We start from the raw sequence: 16,168 nt of genomic DNA on the forward strand, positions 1-16,168 counted from the left end.
CTTATGGAGGCCCCCCTTTCTCTGCGCACTGGGGGAAAACAATGCATGGATTTTCTGCTGCTGCAGGCACAGATCTGATGCCTGCTGGGTTCTGTTTTCCTGCTAGGAAAAGGATGCTGAAGAAGGGCACTGAGCACCTTTGGATATGGGCAGCTTTGCCACAGGTTTTAAACAAGGCGCTAGAATTGAAAATAATCACTTTTTTTCTTGCTTTGCCCTCACTGTTTTCTGTTTTCATTGCTGTAACCAAACAGCAGATGTCTTAGCATGTTGCAGAACAGCCAGACTCAGATCTATTTCTCCAAAGACAGCAAAATGCCTCTTCCACATACAGACAGTTATTTTAAACAATGAACCAGCAAGACTGCTTTATTTATGCATTAAGGCATACTTCTACTAGGACCTACTGCAGGCATAATTTAGGGTCAGTCCATTGCAGAAACGAATAAGGGTCTGTGCTGCCTCTGAAGAGACTTACCTGTGACTGTGACCCAAAGAGGCACAGTTCCTTCTATGGGGTTCTCATCACAACTGGGGAGCAAAAAAACCCTGCTTTAGCTTCTCAATTCCTTTCCAGGACCTTAAACCTTAGACTGAACTCAGCATGAAAACTAAATACCAAAGAGCTGAAATATTCTGTTGAACCAGGACCTAGTTCATTTTCTGAATAAAATACAGCAGGCTTAGTGCTTAGCTCTTCCACTGGATCTGGAGGAGAACCGCAGCAAAGACCACCCCACACCAAAACCCTCCCACAACTTTTTGGACTCCACATTGATGTAAATAACTGGTGACACATATCACCAAGTGGAGCACCATGACCACGTTGCTACCACCAATCCTGCCACCACACCACCAGCAGGAACCCCAGGGCTCAGGAGCTGAAGGGAGCTTCCCATTGCCTCCCAGCCTGGTTGTGGTGTGATGCACTCACCGGCAGGCAGTGCCTCTTCAAGAGGACAGTTTCCAACGAGATCAGGCAGACCTGGTCCTCACAAACTTATACTGGCCACTGGATCAATACCTGCTATTGGCAACGACCTAGTGAAATGTCAGCATGCAGCACTGTCAATTGATTCAGGCTTTGCTGCGCTGCGGATGAGTTATGGTCTGTGCTTTTTATTAGAGATGATTACAGAAAGAAACTCCTCAAAGAAAGCAGCTTTCCCTTTGCCCAGCACAGTATCTCCTAAGAGTGATATGCTTCTGAGCATGAACAGGGAAAGATAGTTCAAAGCCTTTGGATGACAGCAGGGTGGTTTGAGCTCGGGGCGGACTGCAGAAATGGTTCTCTCTGGGACAGGGAAAAGTGCCAAAAGACTTTTCAAGCTGCTCTTCAGCCTGATTTAGCTTGGAACAGAAAATCAATCATCAATAATAATATGCAGTACTAATCCACCACTCTTCTTTCCCTATATGGGAGAGGATTTGTGGTGCTGTATCTTTTGCCAGATGCCAAAACCAGGGCACAGGGAGGTCATACCACTTGCCCAGGGTCATTGAGCTCCTTGGTGGATGTGAGAGAGAGGGAGCAGAGGTTGGCAGCCCAGACCCCCATAATAGAAAAATCCATGCTTCAAAAAGATTAAATACACAAATATACAAATATAAGGGTCCATATTGTCAATATTATATAAATATTCTATTTAGTTTCAACAACAGACTTTCTTTTCACTGCTGTCCAGTTTGGGAATTACAGACCTAGATTTCAAATAGCTGAGAGTTGGAAGGGGTTAACTTTAATTGCAGTTAAATCCAGTCCAGGACAACTTTACTGCTGTTCAGCATTGTGTTGGAAGCAGGAAGGGGGGCAGGCAGCACTATCTCTGTTGCTTTAGTGAACGTTTTCTGAAGGTCTTGCTTCTATTACAATGAAAAAATGTCAAAATCTTACTGTTTGGCTTCTGGCCAACCTTACTTGTGACAGACCCGGTGTTCCTGCATATTTCTAGCACAAAGCCACACAGAATATGGGCTCCTAGCATTTGCAGAATTCATATTTTTTTCTGTGTTTTTGCCTTTTACTGTTTTCTGTCTGAAGACCAGTCTCAATAAGTGCCTATGAGACCCTCCATTCATAAAGTAACGCATCAGCAAAAGAAGAGCTTTTGCTTCCTTCCACTTTAAGTGGAAATTTAAATTAATTGGAATCATTATTTTTTCCCCTAAATATTACTTCAACAGACTAGAAAGTGCCTGAAATTTAATCTGAAGTCTTCAGACCTGAAAAAGGGATTTGCAACTGAAAGCTTGTAGATTTTTTCAGCTACGCCAATTGGTCTAAAAAAATTAAACCATCCCTCCCTATCAGCCTTGTTTCTGACAGTGAAGACATTCTAATTGGCTTTCAGAAACTCTGGTTTTATAGGGAATGTACTACTAGCTGCCCTATCCATTCACTTCATCATTTTCAAGGTTTTGTTAATTTATTGAAAAGCTTTTACAGTGGGAGCTTCAATTAAAACAATGTGTTTCCAATGGCATGCATTGTAGAACACCATCAGTTTTGTTTGGAAACGATGAGTCAGAAATGAAGAAATAATTTTAAAGGGCAGAACATATGAACAACAGACCCGAATGAAAAGGACAATGGGAAGCCTATGTACCTCAAAAAGCCAGGGCATCAGACCTTATTGCATCTATCCATATTACGAAACAGAGACATCAAATGTGCTGCTTTGTCACTGTTAGACATTCCTCACCTGAAGCAGATCCAATAGTGGAGACTATTGCAATAGTAAAAATAATACTATTAGTAGATTTGTGGGGAGAGCCACTGATTCCAGATTCAAGCTAATTCACAGACGTGGCAATATTCTTGAGTGGAGCAGATGTAGGCTGGTAGATGGGCAATCATTTGCTTGTTTCTATTTTGCTTCTAGAACCCAATCAAGGACCTGATCTTTTAAACACTTGTAGGGTTGAAGGGAGAGTAACTCTATGACACACAACAGAGAAGGGTACAAAGATCCCTGGTGTCACATAGTAGTTAGTATCTGTCCTGCAGAAGGGCAGGATAAATTAGCTTTGCTGCAGATCTGCTCTAATCTGCTTTCAGGTCCAAACCTCATGGTGGTTCTGCTTTCAGACAGCCAGAAATTACTTTTTTTCCTTCTTGACCCATAAATACAGCCTATTGCTCTACCAGAGATGACTGAATCTGCCAGTCAACCAAGTCTAGCTTTTGGGTAGTGGAAGGTAAATGGTGCCAGTGATCACCCCCTTTCCACAGATCTTTTGGATGAAGCCCAAGCTCAAATGACTGCTGGACATATCCCCATGCTGACCTTCCCATGGGACACCCTGCAAATGAAGCCACAGGGACACTGCAAGGGAGAATGAGTCGGGCAATTCACCAGCCCATTCTTCTGCTTCTCCGTTCAGAGATGCCAGGACAAAACAAAACACACCGCCAGTGTGACCTGGCAATTCTTCTAAGCTGAAATCAAGACTCAGCAAAGATGAACACCTCTGGCAGATCATTCACTAACTGAAAGACAGGGTCAGCCCACTGCATAACAGACACAAAATAACTCAGTTAAGCCACTAAGAAATCTCAATTTAACAGAAGAAAAAAAAAAAAAAAAAGAGAGAGACCAAGAGGTTATTTAAACTTTTAATATATACCTCGTTTAACTACAAAATGCTCTCTGAAATAACCTTAACAAGTATCCCTGGGATTCTTCAAGTGAAACATCTCACTCAGCAAGAGCTAAAATTTTCCCAGCTGAGAGCTCTCAGTTGGCAGCATGTGAGTAAGGAGTGCTGGTTGTTGAAACATGCTGTAATTGCCTTTAATATGCTCCCAGCTAGTGCTTCAGTGGGGAGGAATCTCTTGGGGAGAAAAAAAGACCCAAGACATAAGCACACAAACATTGAAAAGTATCCAGCCAAGGAGAAATATTCTGTGAGGAGAATGTGCAACCCACACCAAGGATAAAATCTCCCTTTAGCCAAAAGTGGTTGGTGTTGAGCTGCCACTGAAAGTGTTTTAGCTCAAGAGATTAAAGGAAACAGTTTTTCAGAGACATCTGTAACCATCAGCAGACCAGGGGCCTTCAATTTATGGTATAATCAAATAAAAACTTTTTTAAAGAGCAAAGACTACATTTCAATGATATTGGTAATGTTTCCTGGTACCTGAATCTGAACAAGTGAACAGCTCCTCTTTTCTTGGGCAGAAAGTCAAGGGAAACCACCCACAGCCAGAAGAGCCTGGAGGAGAGCTATCCACCAACTGGAGAGGTACCTCCAATGGCACAGAAATACCACGGTGGCCATGACAAACCTCAACACAGAGAGAAGAGTCCTGTTCCCCAAAGGCTATTTGCACAGAAATGAAGTTGTTGATGACACTCATATCAGAGCTTCTTGCAGGCAAACACAATGGGTTGCCTACATGACAAACACCCAGGGAGGACTGAATGTGTCGACTATCCCCAAAGGGACCATTTCTAACCTCAGAAGATGTGACTGAGGAACACAACAAGTGGTGACTCTTGTGAGCTTTGCATTTATTTCTGAACATTATCACCAAAAGGAAGAGACAGCACAAAAGAGTTAACTAGTGGGGGTATGGGGATGGGATAAACAGATGGTGTGGTGAAGAGCCATTTCCTTCCCATTTACATGCTGACTGCATTAAATCAATCCCTGGGCTTTCATGTCAGTAAGCTAAGGCTCTGCTGGGGAGGATTTTAGTGATCTGGCTATATCCTACTTGTGGGTATCATTCTATTGTGTCCCAGCATTTAGCTTATTCTCAGGGAAAAGTTCCTTCAAATTTCTTCGTGTGATTCTTGGTGATCTTCCCTAATACCAACATCACAGTCACTGCCTCTTTTCTAGATGTGGATCTCTGCAAAGCTCATCAACACTGTTTTACACTCCTATCCATGCATTTAGACACTAACACAGGATGCTCCTTAGGGGCTGAGCCTGCTGTTTTTGCAGCCTTAGCTTATCTCATTGCTCCAGACCCAAACAAATTAGTTTATAATCCTCAGTATTGTATACTTTGGCAAATCTGGCTTTAAAAGTGATCAGAAATGACCTCCTCCTGTAAAATTGGAGTCAGTCCAGTTGATTTGTCCCCTACCCATGCCTGGGACTAGTTAAAAAAAAAAAAAAAAAAAAAAAAAAAAAAAAAGACAACTGTACTTGGACAAATAACAGGTCTTTGCAATCAATAACATTGATGATTCTGTAGTTCCCCATTAGTGACTATGCTGCACCCTGTTTACACACTGTTTGTATCCTTTCTACCACTCCCTGTGCACACACAATTAACAAAACACCAGCTGCTACACGATAAATGGTGCTGCAATGATGCAGAGCGACACCAGACAGAAGTACAGATCTCTGGCTGTGTTACCTTTTCATCTCAGATGCTGCATTCATTTCCCAGCGCGCCTTGTGACCTCTGGGACCTTGGCTAAAGCATCCTCTCTGTTTTCCTCTGAGTTGAAAATTTTCTGGTGCCTGAAAAATGCAGCTATCCCCTAACTTCCCACAGTAGACACCATTTCTTCAGTCACCTTCTTCCAGGAAGATCTTGCTCAGACACTACTAGGAGGCTGAATCTTCTCAGCGGGGTCTGGCACCTACCCTTAGGTGCTGGAGAATACCTAAAGATGTGCAGCTGTGCCAGATATTCCACCCACGGCTGATCCATGGGACAAGAGCATCTGCCCACAAGCAGGTTATAACAATGTTAAACAAAGCTGTTGGGGATTTTGCAAGGTCAATCTGTGTCTCAACAGAGTCCTTACCTATTAGCAACTGCAGACATTGGACTGAATTTGAGCATAACTGGTCTGAGAGGAAGCTCTTCAAAGGGACACATTACTGATGGACCACAGGGCCTTGGTTCAAACTTTCTGACAAATGCTTTAAGCTACAGCTTATGGTTCATGTTGATCAGCCAGGCATCTGTTTGGTATATTAATGCATGGCTGGGTTGTGCTTGTAAATTATTATTCACGTACTTTTGTAGAACATCTCTAAGTTATTGGCTACGACTTTTTATAAATGGAAACAGGAATAATTAATAACACATGAAAAGCATGCATGATTCAGTTCCTCCATTTACCTTTCTACTGCAGCCTTCTTTGGCAGGAGGGCTAATACAGCCTGGGAGAGGGATGGAGGTCATTCATAATTGAGCTGCTCTGAACTACCAACAACTGTTCCATTTAAAAATGGATTTGCCTTAGACACATGATGGAGATGGAAATTCATTACAATGGCAGGAGTTGAGGAAGGCAGAATCGGTACAAATGGTGAGCTAGACCTAGAAATGAAGTGCTGAGAAGCCAGGATGCTCTGATAAGGAACATGGAGATGGAAACCTGCATGCCCACGCACCAAGGGGCAAGCGATTGGTACAAATGGGAAAGCAAGGCTTGTCTTGATAAAAATGCTACACTACAGCTGACCAATAGAAATATCCCATTTAGAAAGTCTTATGGGCTGTCAGACAAAGCCAAGGCCTACTCCTCTGGGAACAGGAGCATCCTCCATAGAAAAAACACAAAAACAAAGCAGAGGCCAACAGACTATTTCCAAGAGGGCTGTGTATTCAGAGTGCAGAAAAGTAAGCTGCCTGCCCCAGATATACAGTAGACCAATAGAAATATTTAGGTAGGAAGCTCTATACAAAATCTTTCCATCAACTGAAATGTCTTCTGCCGAATACCAATAAAACAATCTAACCATCAGCTGAAAGCCCAAGGGGAGGCCTGAAGTTTAAGGATCACTGACAGTTTAATTAATAGAGTTAAAAGAAACAGAGTTTAATCACTGAGTATGCTATGCTCTAACAGTACCTTACATCCGAAAACTGTATTCTGTTTTGTTACCTTTAAGAAGGGAAACAAATTAAGACCAGGGGCTGTGGAAACTGAAAAGTGAAAATAGGAGGAAAAAACATGGATTAGGAATAAGTGTTCTTTCCTAATTTAACTAATTTTTTTTTTTTTTTTTTTTTTTTTTTTTTTTTTTTTTTGCCTTTCAGCAAATTGCTCAGAAGTGCAATAACAGGGGACTTGGCTTATTTCAGGTTCTTCCCAGAATACCCCTGTCCCTACTGACAACCATTCCCACCTCTGGCATATATGTAAATCAGCTCCTCAAAAAATCGCTCTTCCACACTTCCTTTTCACAAGACCTAAACCAAGGCAGCTTGCTAATCACAGCGACTGGCTGACAATTAGAAAAGGCAAAGTCAATCAACTATCATTAAGTTGGATGTGACAGGCTGGGGGTTATTTTTAACTAAAACAAGTTGGATTAATAATTCTCCACCAAGTTCCTCTTGCCCTTTGTGTACAATTTAACTCTTACCTACAGGCAAAGTTTCCTTGCCCTCAAAGGTAGCCCCAAAATAGCACTAAAAGCAAGGTAAATCTAGGAATTGCAGTACTGCAATGATTATCACATGCTGAGCCAGCATGTTTGGGTATTATCGCATTTCTGAAGTGTTTGCTGGAAAACAATAGATGGATGGATTTATAATTGCACAGAAAAGAAAGACCTTATGCAGGGAGTTTTATTTAGCATTTCACAGCATTTCAGGGGCTTCGTGGGGAGCCTTTTTGTGCAAGCCAAGACAAAAACCTGTCTGGAGAAGGGGAGGCAAAAATAAAATTAGTGCTATCTCCAGTGCAAAACAGCTGTGACATCATTACTGTTATTTCTAGACTGGACAAAACTGATCCCTTTTTGGGCTAGGAGAGGAAACTCCCTCTTAGGTGAGTGCTAAAGCTCTGCCTGCTCCCTGTGAAGCCTATGGGCATCCATTCATATGATCCCAACGAACTGGCAGAAGTTCTCTCTCCCCAGCTATGGCTTTGGGTGCTTTGCAGCTGGCATTCCCAGTCTTATGGAAGAAAGGTGTAAGGGAGTGAGAATTCAGGTGCAGAAACTCATTTTTATATTTGAAAGTCATGCTGAGTTACTGAAACTGGCAGTCAACTCCAGCAAGCAATGATGGAAGCCAGCAGAGAACTGGGTGTTCAACATCTCAGCTTTGTAATGTTTCACCCTTTTTCTTCAGTTGTGTTGGAGAAGTTGTAGATCTATGTGGTAATTAATCTCAGCAACTCACGCAAGAAATCCATTGGTCAGAGTGAGCTGTCTGGAAGGTGTGTGAGGTATCACAACAGACCTCTGTCCCCACTTTCTGTGCAAATCCCACTTGCTAGAGGTTACCTGCAGAGGCTACCTGCAGCAGCAACAGCTCCCAGGACACACCGAGGACATCACGGAATAAACTGTCTACTCTCAGCAGTACCACAAATATAATACTCCCTGTCAGCCCATGGCTGGCCTCATAGTTTATTAGGCACCAGGGGAACCATACAAAACCATGGGGAGAGCAGCTTCATTAGGACACCTGCCCAAGACAGCCTGCCGCAGAGCTAAGCCTGGCAAAGTAACTGCCCACAAGGGAAACTCAGGCACACAGGGACGGTGATCAACTCGGGTCTGCTGCGGGCTGAGCTCCCGTGCCTATGTTCATCACATCAAAGCTCAGAGGGGCTGATGATAAAAACTTTCCTAACTGGCAATTGAAAATGACACAGCAATGCTGCTTCTTGTTGCACCATGCGCATTCCCTCCCTTTCTTTAGTGCCTGGAAGAGATTAGAAGCATCAAATTTAATCAATGAAGGGATGTGAACACAAAATATTTATTTTTTAGTATTTACAAGATTAAAAATAGCAAACCTTTGATTTATTTTTATCATCATTCAAGTCCTGTGCAAGCAACACTACCCTGAATCAATATTAACAGACAGCCTGCAGAAAGCTTTCTGAGTGAACTAAGGAGAGTCTCTTAATTATGGCAGCTTTCTAAACAAGAAAATGGTATTAATCCACAAAGAGCACATTAGTAAATCACTCTCAGTCTGGATCTTCCCTCTAACATAGCCGTTTTACACTTTTGTTTTCCTACGGATGCTGCCCATCCCTGACATTTCCTGATGAACGATCTGTCCGCACACAAATAAATCACTCCGTCTGCATTTCCCTGGCTGCACGAAGAAGAGATGCCTGTACATTTAGCTGGGGTAAATCAGCAGAGTGCCTTGTGTAACAGCTGCTGAGTCTCTGTACAGAAAGCAGCACATCAGCACATACAATTTTCTTCTGCAGCCGTACCGTACTGTTCAAAGATCCTTGAACGAAAAGTATACTAAATTGCCTTGCATTTCCCAACAAAAAACAACAGTAAAATAATGGCCTTACAAATGAGATCAAAGCTATTTTGATTTAGATTTAGACGGAGAAAGAAGCTGCATGCCCATGAAAAAATAATTCTACCTCTGTAATGCCAAAGGATTATTAGGATTGGGCTCAATCCCACTTCTAACAGAGTTGGTGGTGCTTTGCCTCTTGCTCTTTACAGAAGCACAACCAGGACCTCAGAAAAAGGTACTTAACTTAGAGATTATATTCAAAATAGAATAGGGGTCTACTGGTACCTTGTAGGATTAACGTGTCTCTGAAACACTATTAAAGATAACAGTGCATTGGTTAATCTCTGCAACTGCCTTCAGTTTGAAGGCAAAATACACTAATCCAGGCTGTGCCATAAATCTGCACTACCCCAGACATCCCAGAGACCCCAGGTGATACACAGTGCCCTATTTTCAGGTATTTAAATGCTCACTCAGACACGCAAGCCCTTGAGGTGGTAAGGAGAGGAGAGATTTTAGGTTTATTATCTACTCCCCCACCATCTACAAACACAGTTGCAGCCACAGGAGGATGCAGAGAAGACCCCTGTGCTACCTCTGTGCCTGCAGGGAAGGGCTCAGCAGTGCAGTTGCTCCCACACCCCCAATTCCCCCCTGTCTGCATGACCCAAGCTGAGCCCAGGAGCAAGGGCTGTAAGAGAGATGATGAAGTGGCAAAAAGGAAAGGGAGGGGAGTGAGGCACACAGGCAAGTCAGGTTCACAGCTACCAAGAAAAGTGAGAGAGCAAACCCCCTGACAGCTTTTATACAGCAATCTCTCTGCTCAGGGACAGCCATCCCATGCTGGCTGGCAGAGAGGCACGGAGGGGTGACGCTAATGCTGCTGCAGCTTTCTCTCTGAATTTTTACGCTGCTTTTCTACCTAGCAAAGTCATGCACGGCTCTCCAAGGACTGACTTCCCTGCTGTGACTGCTTCAAATTCAAATCCCTGTGCCCCTGAAGAGGAGACCAAGGAATGACTCGGGAGCAGGAGACAGGAGCAAGGAGCAGCAGAAAAAGTCTGAAGCTGAGGTCTGGTATTCCCGCACCCATGGGAGCACGTGGACTTCCCTGCAGCACGAGGGGCAGCATGGGTGCACTGCTGAGGCCGTATTGGGTCCCATGCACATCCAATATACACCTGGACACCTCCAGAGGTGGTGCCAAATCTACATCACTGAAACAGTCCTTTAGGAAGTATAGCAAGGGAATAATAGCATACCTGGAGATAACTGAATACAATAAGGTCAAACAATAAAAAATAATTGTGTTACGTGAAAGCTTCTTAGAGCATAATGGAGGCTGCAAGGTCTGCTAAGATGCCAACAAAATGAAACCGTATTGATTTTGGAGGGTGTAACTTATTTGGTCTGTGATCGTGCTAAACTGTAGCTACAGCTAAACTATAGCTATAGGACTTCGTTTTCTGGAACAACACACTTACATAAAAAGAAGAAAAAATACAAATAACAAAAGACCAAAGAGGGTCTGCAGATGCTTTGAGTCCCCTGGAAGGACACGGAAAAGAAACATACCATATGCTTTGCCATCAAGAAGTGGATCAAATTAATTTCCAATAAGCTTGAGCAAGCCACTGAGTTGCAAACAAAACTCTGAGTTAACAGCCATGCCAAAAGCCTGCTGGCTATATAAGCTGTAATAGAAATTGATCTGTTGGATCTGCCCTTCCAGAGGCTTGATCGTGATCTCACTGGGACCCTTGCCACTGGCTTGAACCAGCAGAGGAATAAACTCCACATGCAGAAGAAAAGTACCAGAAGTGAGAGGTGGATGAGGCCTGGCAGTAAGCACTTTCCCCAGCACAGGACAGGGGCCCAGGGCCCCACTAGAGCCCCCCCAGCTGATTTCCATACTAGTCACAGCTGCTCTGTAAGCACCACATTCCTCTTCCTGCTTCTCTTCAGCAATAATGACAGAAAAACTTGTTTTGCCCAGATAGGTTTTGTCACCCCTGCTGTCTGCTGTCCCCACATGGGGGAAGATCCCAGTGACAATGGAAAAAGGGGTGGCAATGGATGATGAACCTGCCAGTGCAGATGGACAAGGGGCACAGGAGGTACCCTGCATCCTCTGCTTCGCTGTTACCCCCTAGTTTTGTTTGTCAGTGTTACCCAAAGACCATGGTCTGATCCCTTCCTATGTGAGCAAGTCAGGACTGAGAAGGAACACCAGCTGGCAAAGTGCAAACAGCTCTGAGCAAAGCTGCCTTTATTGGAAATAGCTTTCAGAGCTCAAAACTGGCGAAAATCTGCAAGTTCACCAGCACAAGTGCAACCTGCAGGAGCAGGGGCCAGTGCACAGAGCAACACCTTCTGCCTCTGACATTGCTTCTGCATCAGGACACTTGCTAATGTAGCACGACATCCAAGGAGTCTTAAAGGTGACAAAGGGGATCCCGAATGAGCCCTGGTACAACCTTCACTTCTAGGAGACATGAACGCAGAACTCAAATTGAAATAAAGCTTTTTCAAAAATTACGTGACACAGAAATGATGTGTGATTCACTCAAGAAACAACACATGATTCATTAAAACCTCAAGCAAAAACAGAAAGCCAATTTAAAAAGAACTTATTCTGACCTGAAATAGAAAGACAAACAGGACATTTGTATTAAGAGAGTGTAATGGCTTCACCTGCTTTTTCACCTCAGAGCTTCACACTGTGCTGGAGGAATTAGATAACATCAGTCAGTCACAGTGTTGTCCCTGGCTTTAAGAATATCACTGGGAAGAGAACTAAACCTCTCCAGAGGGTATTTCACTGCCTTAAAGGCACTTGTTTCTCTTCACATTTCCTTGGCTCATTCCTAGCACACCTTCCAGGAGCAAATGTGCCAGAGACCCTCTATGGCCAATTGTCCCCATCCCTGGCCGCTCCAGGTTCGTTTAACACAGCTCATTTTGCTCACAGTAGTATGTGACCATATGAGGGGAAAATGCTTACTTTACTTAAGCAAAAGAGAATTTCAGCTTGGATTTCAGAAGGGTGAAATTTCGGTTTGATTTTTTTTCCTGCACTTCCACAGACTGCAGTGGTCCAGCAGTTAGCTGGAGATGGTGCATTAGTTGGTGTAAATGGAAGAAATGATGAGAAAAGGGAAAAAAAAAAAAAAAAAAAAAAAACTTTAAAAATATCTCAGCTGAAGACTTGTTTTCTGTGGAAACACAACTGGTAGCACAATGCAGGCTTTCCTTCCTGATTTTGACCATCAATATAATATACATATATCTGTACGGGTTTGGGTCTCTTGGAAATCTGTCTTAGCTCCCCTTCCTTAGGCCAAGCTCCATGGCTTAAGCTTGTAGAGGCCCTCACTCCAGTTGCGTGAAATCTTGAAAGGCACTTAATGAATTAGGCATTATTAATATTCTTTTCCAACATCAGAAGGCAGTAATTAACTCTTTGAAGACTCATCCCAAACTCTGCTTTATTAATTCCAGTCTTCAGTGGCAGCTATGTAATCTCATTGTGATTTTACAGAATAATTTACCAGATTAATTATTTTCCCTATCTGAAAAAAAAAGTTCAAAGTCCTGGTTCTGCCTTGGAGTGTACATTAGTGATGTTAGATGTGCCATAAAGATTTCAGAGCACGAAACAAGATACCCTGTAACATTCTGCAATTACAGATTAAAAGTCACTTCGTCACCCTGAGCAGGAGAGAGGACTGCGGGCTGAAAAGCTAGCAAGCATGCTCACTTTATGGGCTCATAAATGCAGCGTGATGGCTGAGCTACCTAATGCACAGAAAAAGAAAACAAAAATCCAGAGTTGATAATAGCATGCTGAGCAGATGCCTTAAGTAGGTCATTCAACATGCCAAGCCTCTAAATGTTATTTGGGAGTGAGAAAACATTATTTTCCCACTTTAGTGTGACTTTCTCTTCCCTGTCATGTGGAACTAACCTTTTCTGCTCAGTACTATTATTAATTTATTAGCCTTTTGAACGTTTAAATTGTTTCACAGTCTATAGACCACATCTAAGTGCTTGTTGAGGGACAATGCAACACAAATACGCGTGTGTATGCACCCACACGCACGCATGCATATTTAGAAGAGCAGACCTGATGAAAGAGCAATTCTCTCTGTCTATATATTTTTGACAGTGAGAACAAACAGCCACTTTCTTGAGCACAGAACTGCAAGGAGGGTATTTTTGCTATAATTAAATGTCAAACCTTACAAGTGATGACTATGTAGAAAAAGCGTTAAGTATATTTCTATTGAAATCAATTAAAGGAGACAATGATTTTCTTTTCATTTAGATTACGTGACTTCAGCACAAATTGCTGCAGTACAGTGCAGCTCTGTCAGCCCGCTCTCACTGCTTTCTCTTTGCCTGATGAAACTGTCCTGGATGGCATGGCTTTTCTTAAAAGATGAACTCACAGGCAAACCCTTCCGAGCCCAACAAGGAATAACATATAGTTTCAGTAGATATAACATTTGAAACAATCTCACTAATAATTTTATGTAACAGGACTTGGATTGTGTCCCTGGTGTTGAAAGTGGTATAATCTATTTTGTATCTATAAACAACACCCAAAATTTCTGCAAAGCAGACTCTGGCTCAGCACAACTTACTGCAATACTGGGAGTAAGACTTTTCCTGAAATAGCTCTTGAGCAACACTGTAGGAGATATCATAGGTGAAGTTCATCTGTTGTACCCTAGGTATTTAAAAGTTAGCAATCAAGGACTCCCTCAACACTCAACAGAAAGGAGATGATCCCAAAGTAGGGATCATCACTGAAGAGGAAACAGATGATTGCCCTCTAAAAGAACCACTCCACATGGGCTATTAAAGGTGATGTGATTACCTTGAATCACTGCCAGCATGGCACAATCCATGTATCCAACACTGAGTTATGCACTGGGGATCTGAACTCCCTGAGTGTTTTTCCACTTGTGTGACTCTCTCTTCCAGGACCCTGCAGGAAACCAAATTGCCCAAAACAAGGAGCATAGTAGAGAAGAAAATCCATGGAAAAACAGCCAGGCAATTATGCCCTAGATGCATGCCAGGACTGTAGAGTTGGACTCCAGCACATTGCCCTGTCAGGAAAAGCTATCTATGTGTTTTTAGCTGTGCACAACCTTGTCATGCTAATGGGGGCAGGGGATTCCCAGGAAGTTAGCTGAAGTGACAGGTTCATAGTTTTAAGAAAGAAAGAATACATTCTGGCAGCGTATGTGGCATTGTCTTGTCCCATGAAATCACAGTCAGGAAGGTCTGAGCAGAATTGTCATCTTGGGACTGGAGCTGGTGGCTTGTCACAGTTAGGTGAGATGGCAAGGGAAGGATGCTGAAGTCACAGCCTGGACAACATCTTATCAACAGAGAAGCGAAAAGCTAGAAACCCCAAACAAGCTTTCAAGCCCCAAAGCCCTTCCTCAGGTCTGAAGTGGAGTTAACAAGCTTCAAGTCAGAGGTAAGCTGACAAGCTGGAACCAAACCTGATTATAATTCAGCTCTTTCAGACTCCTGCACAGGCAGAGTAGGACCATAATCCCATTGCATCTGCTTTTTGCCAAGGGTATTTCGTGCCATACTTGGTATATTAATGAGCACAAGGAATGCACCAAAAATTGAATCTCCTTTGAAAGAAACATTTGTAAGATGCTCCAGTGACCATGGAGAAACTATACCCAGAAAAGTACAATTCTAGTTCTGTTCAATTCCTGTTGCTTCAGAGGCTGAAATTATCTTGTAAAATACCAAGGTAGCCTCAGTACATTATTAGGTGAGATGCCCTTAGGTACAGCTGTAGAAAAATGTTTCAGCAGCTAGAGGGTCTCAGTTAATGCTCAATAATCTATAAATCATTGTTATGAGATTTCTCTATGCAAATGAAATTTATATAACACTCTTCAATCTTAAAAAAAAAACATCATAAAGATTAAATTTTGCAGCCGCAATGCGAATTAAAGAATCCCTTAACCTGTTTTCAAGATACGTCCTTATAGCTAATTAATTTTTAGATGGAGTGCTCTTTGAAAGGACTAATGGATAGTGAGCATTGCTGATTGATTATAAAATGAGCAGGAGGATTTAAAAAGTGAGCTGTGAATGTAAAATTGCTACCAAGCTTTATTAACCTTGCCATATTAAAATTTTCAACTATGCAAGTGCGGGAAGCAGGTATTAAAATAATACTTTTGCTGAGTACATTTTATTTATTTAACATCAATAAATTTCTCTTAGTTGGTCTGCACCATGCAGATCCATCAGGCTGTTCTCTTCTGACCTATATCTTGGCGGGTGAGAGACTGAACCTCACCTCTGAGGAATCTAGAATCTAGATTCGCTCATACTGTAACATATAACTTCATACATTATGTAACAGAAAGTAAAAAAAAATGAAAAGAAAAGAAAAAAGAAAAGAAATTGAAAAGAAAGAGTAATTCATGTCACGCTGCCTGGACTGCTTCTCAGGGCTGCAAATCTATGGCTAACTTTTATTGAGCCATCATTAACAAAGAGCTACAGCATTTATTGAAAGGCCAGTTAATCTGCAATGACCTGAAAACATCAAGAGTAAATTGGGGGTTGTTCAGCACTGCATACAGTCTGCAGGAGTGTGCAATCTCTTGGTGAAAGAAATGGGAAAACAAGAGCAGCTGCCTTACCCGCTTCCTCAAATTGCAGGTGAGTGTGAGATTCCTCGAGAATGAATTTGCAAAAGCAGTATAAAAGTCCAACACTTTAAGCAAGGCTTCTCGTTTAATAATATGTAAATCGCAGTATGTCAGAGCCCGCACATTGGCACACGCATGGGCCAGACTGGTTTCCTTCCAGAAGATATCGCCAAACACATCGCCTTTACCTGAAAAACAGCAGCACAAATTTGTTAAAAGGTAACAGCTACATGGTGTTGTTCAGCATATGCATGATTTCTTCCTG

At 42.5% G+C, this 16,168-nt stretch overlaps 1 protein-coding gene across 1 annotated transcript in view; it reads right to left on the reverse strand.

The window, feature by feature from the left end:
- KCNH5 (potassium voltage-gated channel subfamily H member 5) overlaps nt 1–16,168 on the reverse strand; it is a gene marked incomplete at its 3' end in the record, with an annotated part of 152,876 nt that overhangs the window by 10,875 nt on the left and 125,833 nt on the right. Inside the window, exon 10 of the mRNA XM_082761191.1 lies at nt 15,895–16,091. Coding sequence (XP_082617317.1) covers nt 15,895–16,091 — 197 coding nt within the window. The remainder of the gene's footprint in view (nt 1–15,894; nt 16,092–16,168) is intronic.

The sequence above is a fragment of the Aythya marila genome (genome assembly GCF_965140915.1).
Source record: "Aythya marila genome assembly, chromosome: 5".
Classification (NCBI taxonomy): domain Eukaryota; kingdom Metazoa; phylum Chordata; class Aves; order Anseriformes; family Anatidae; genus Aythya; species Aythya marila.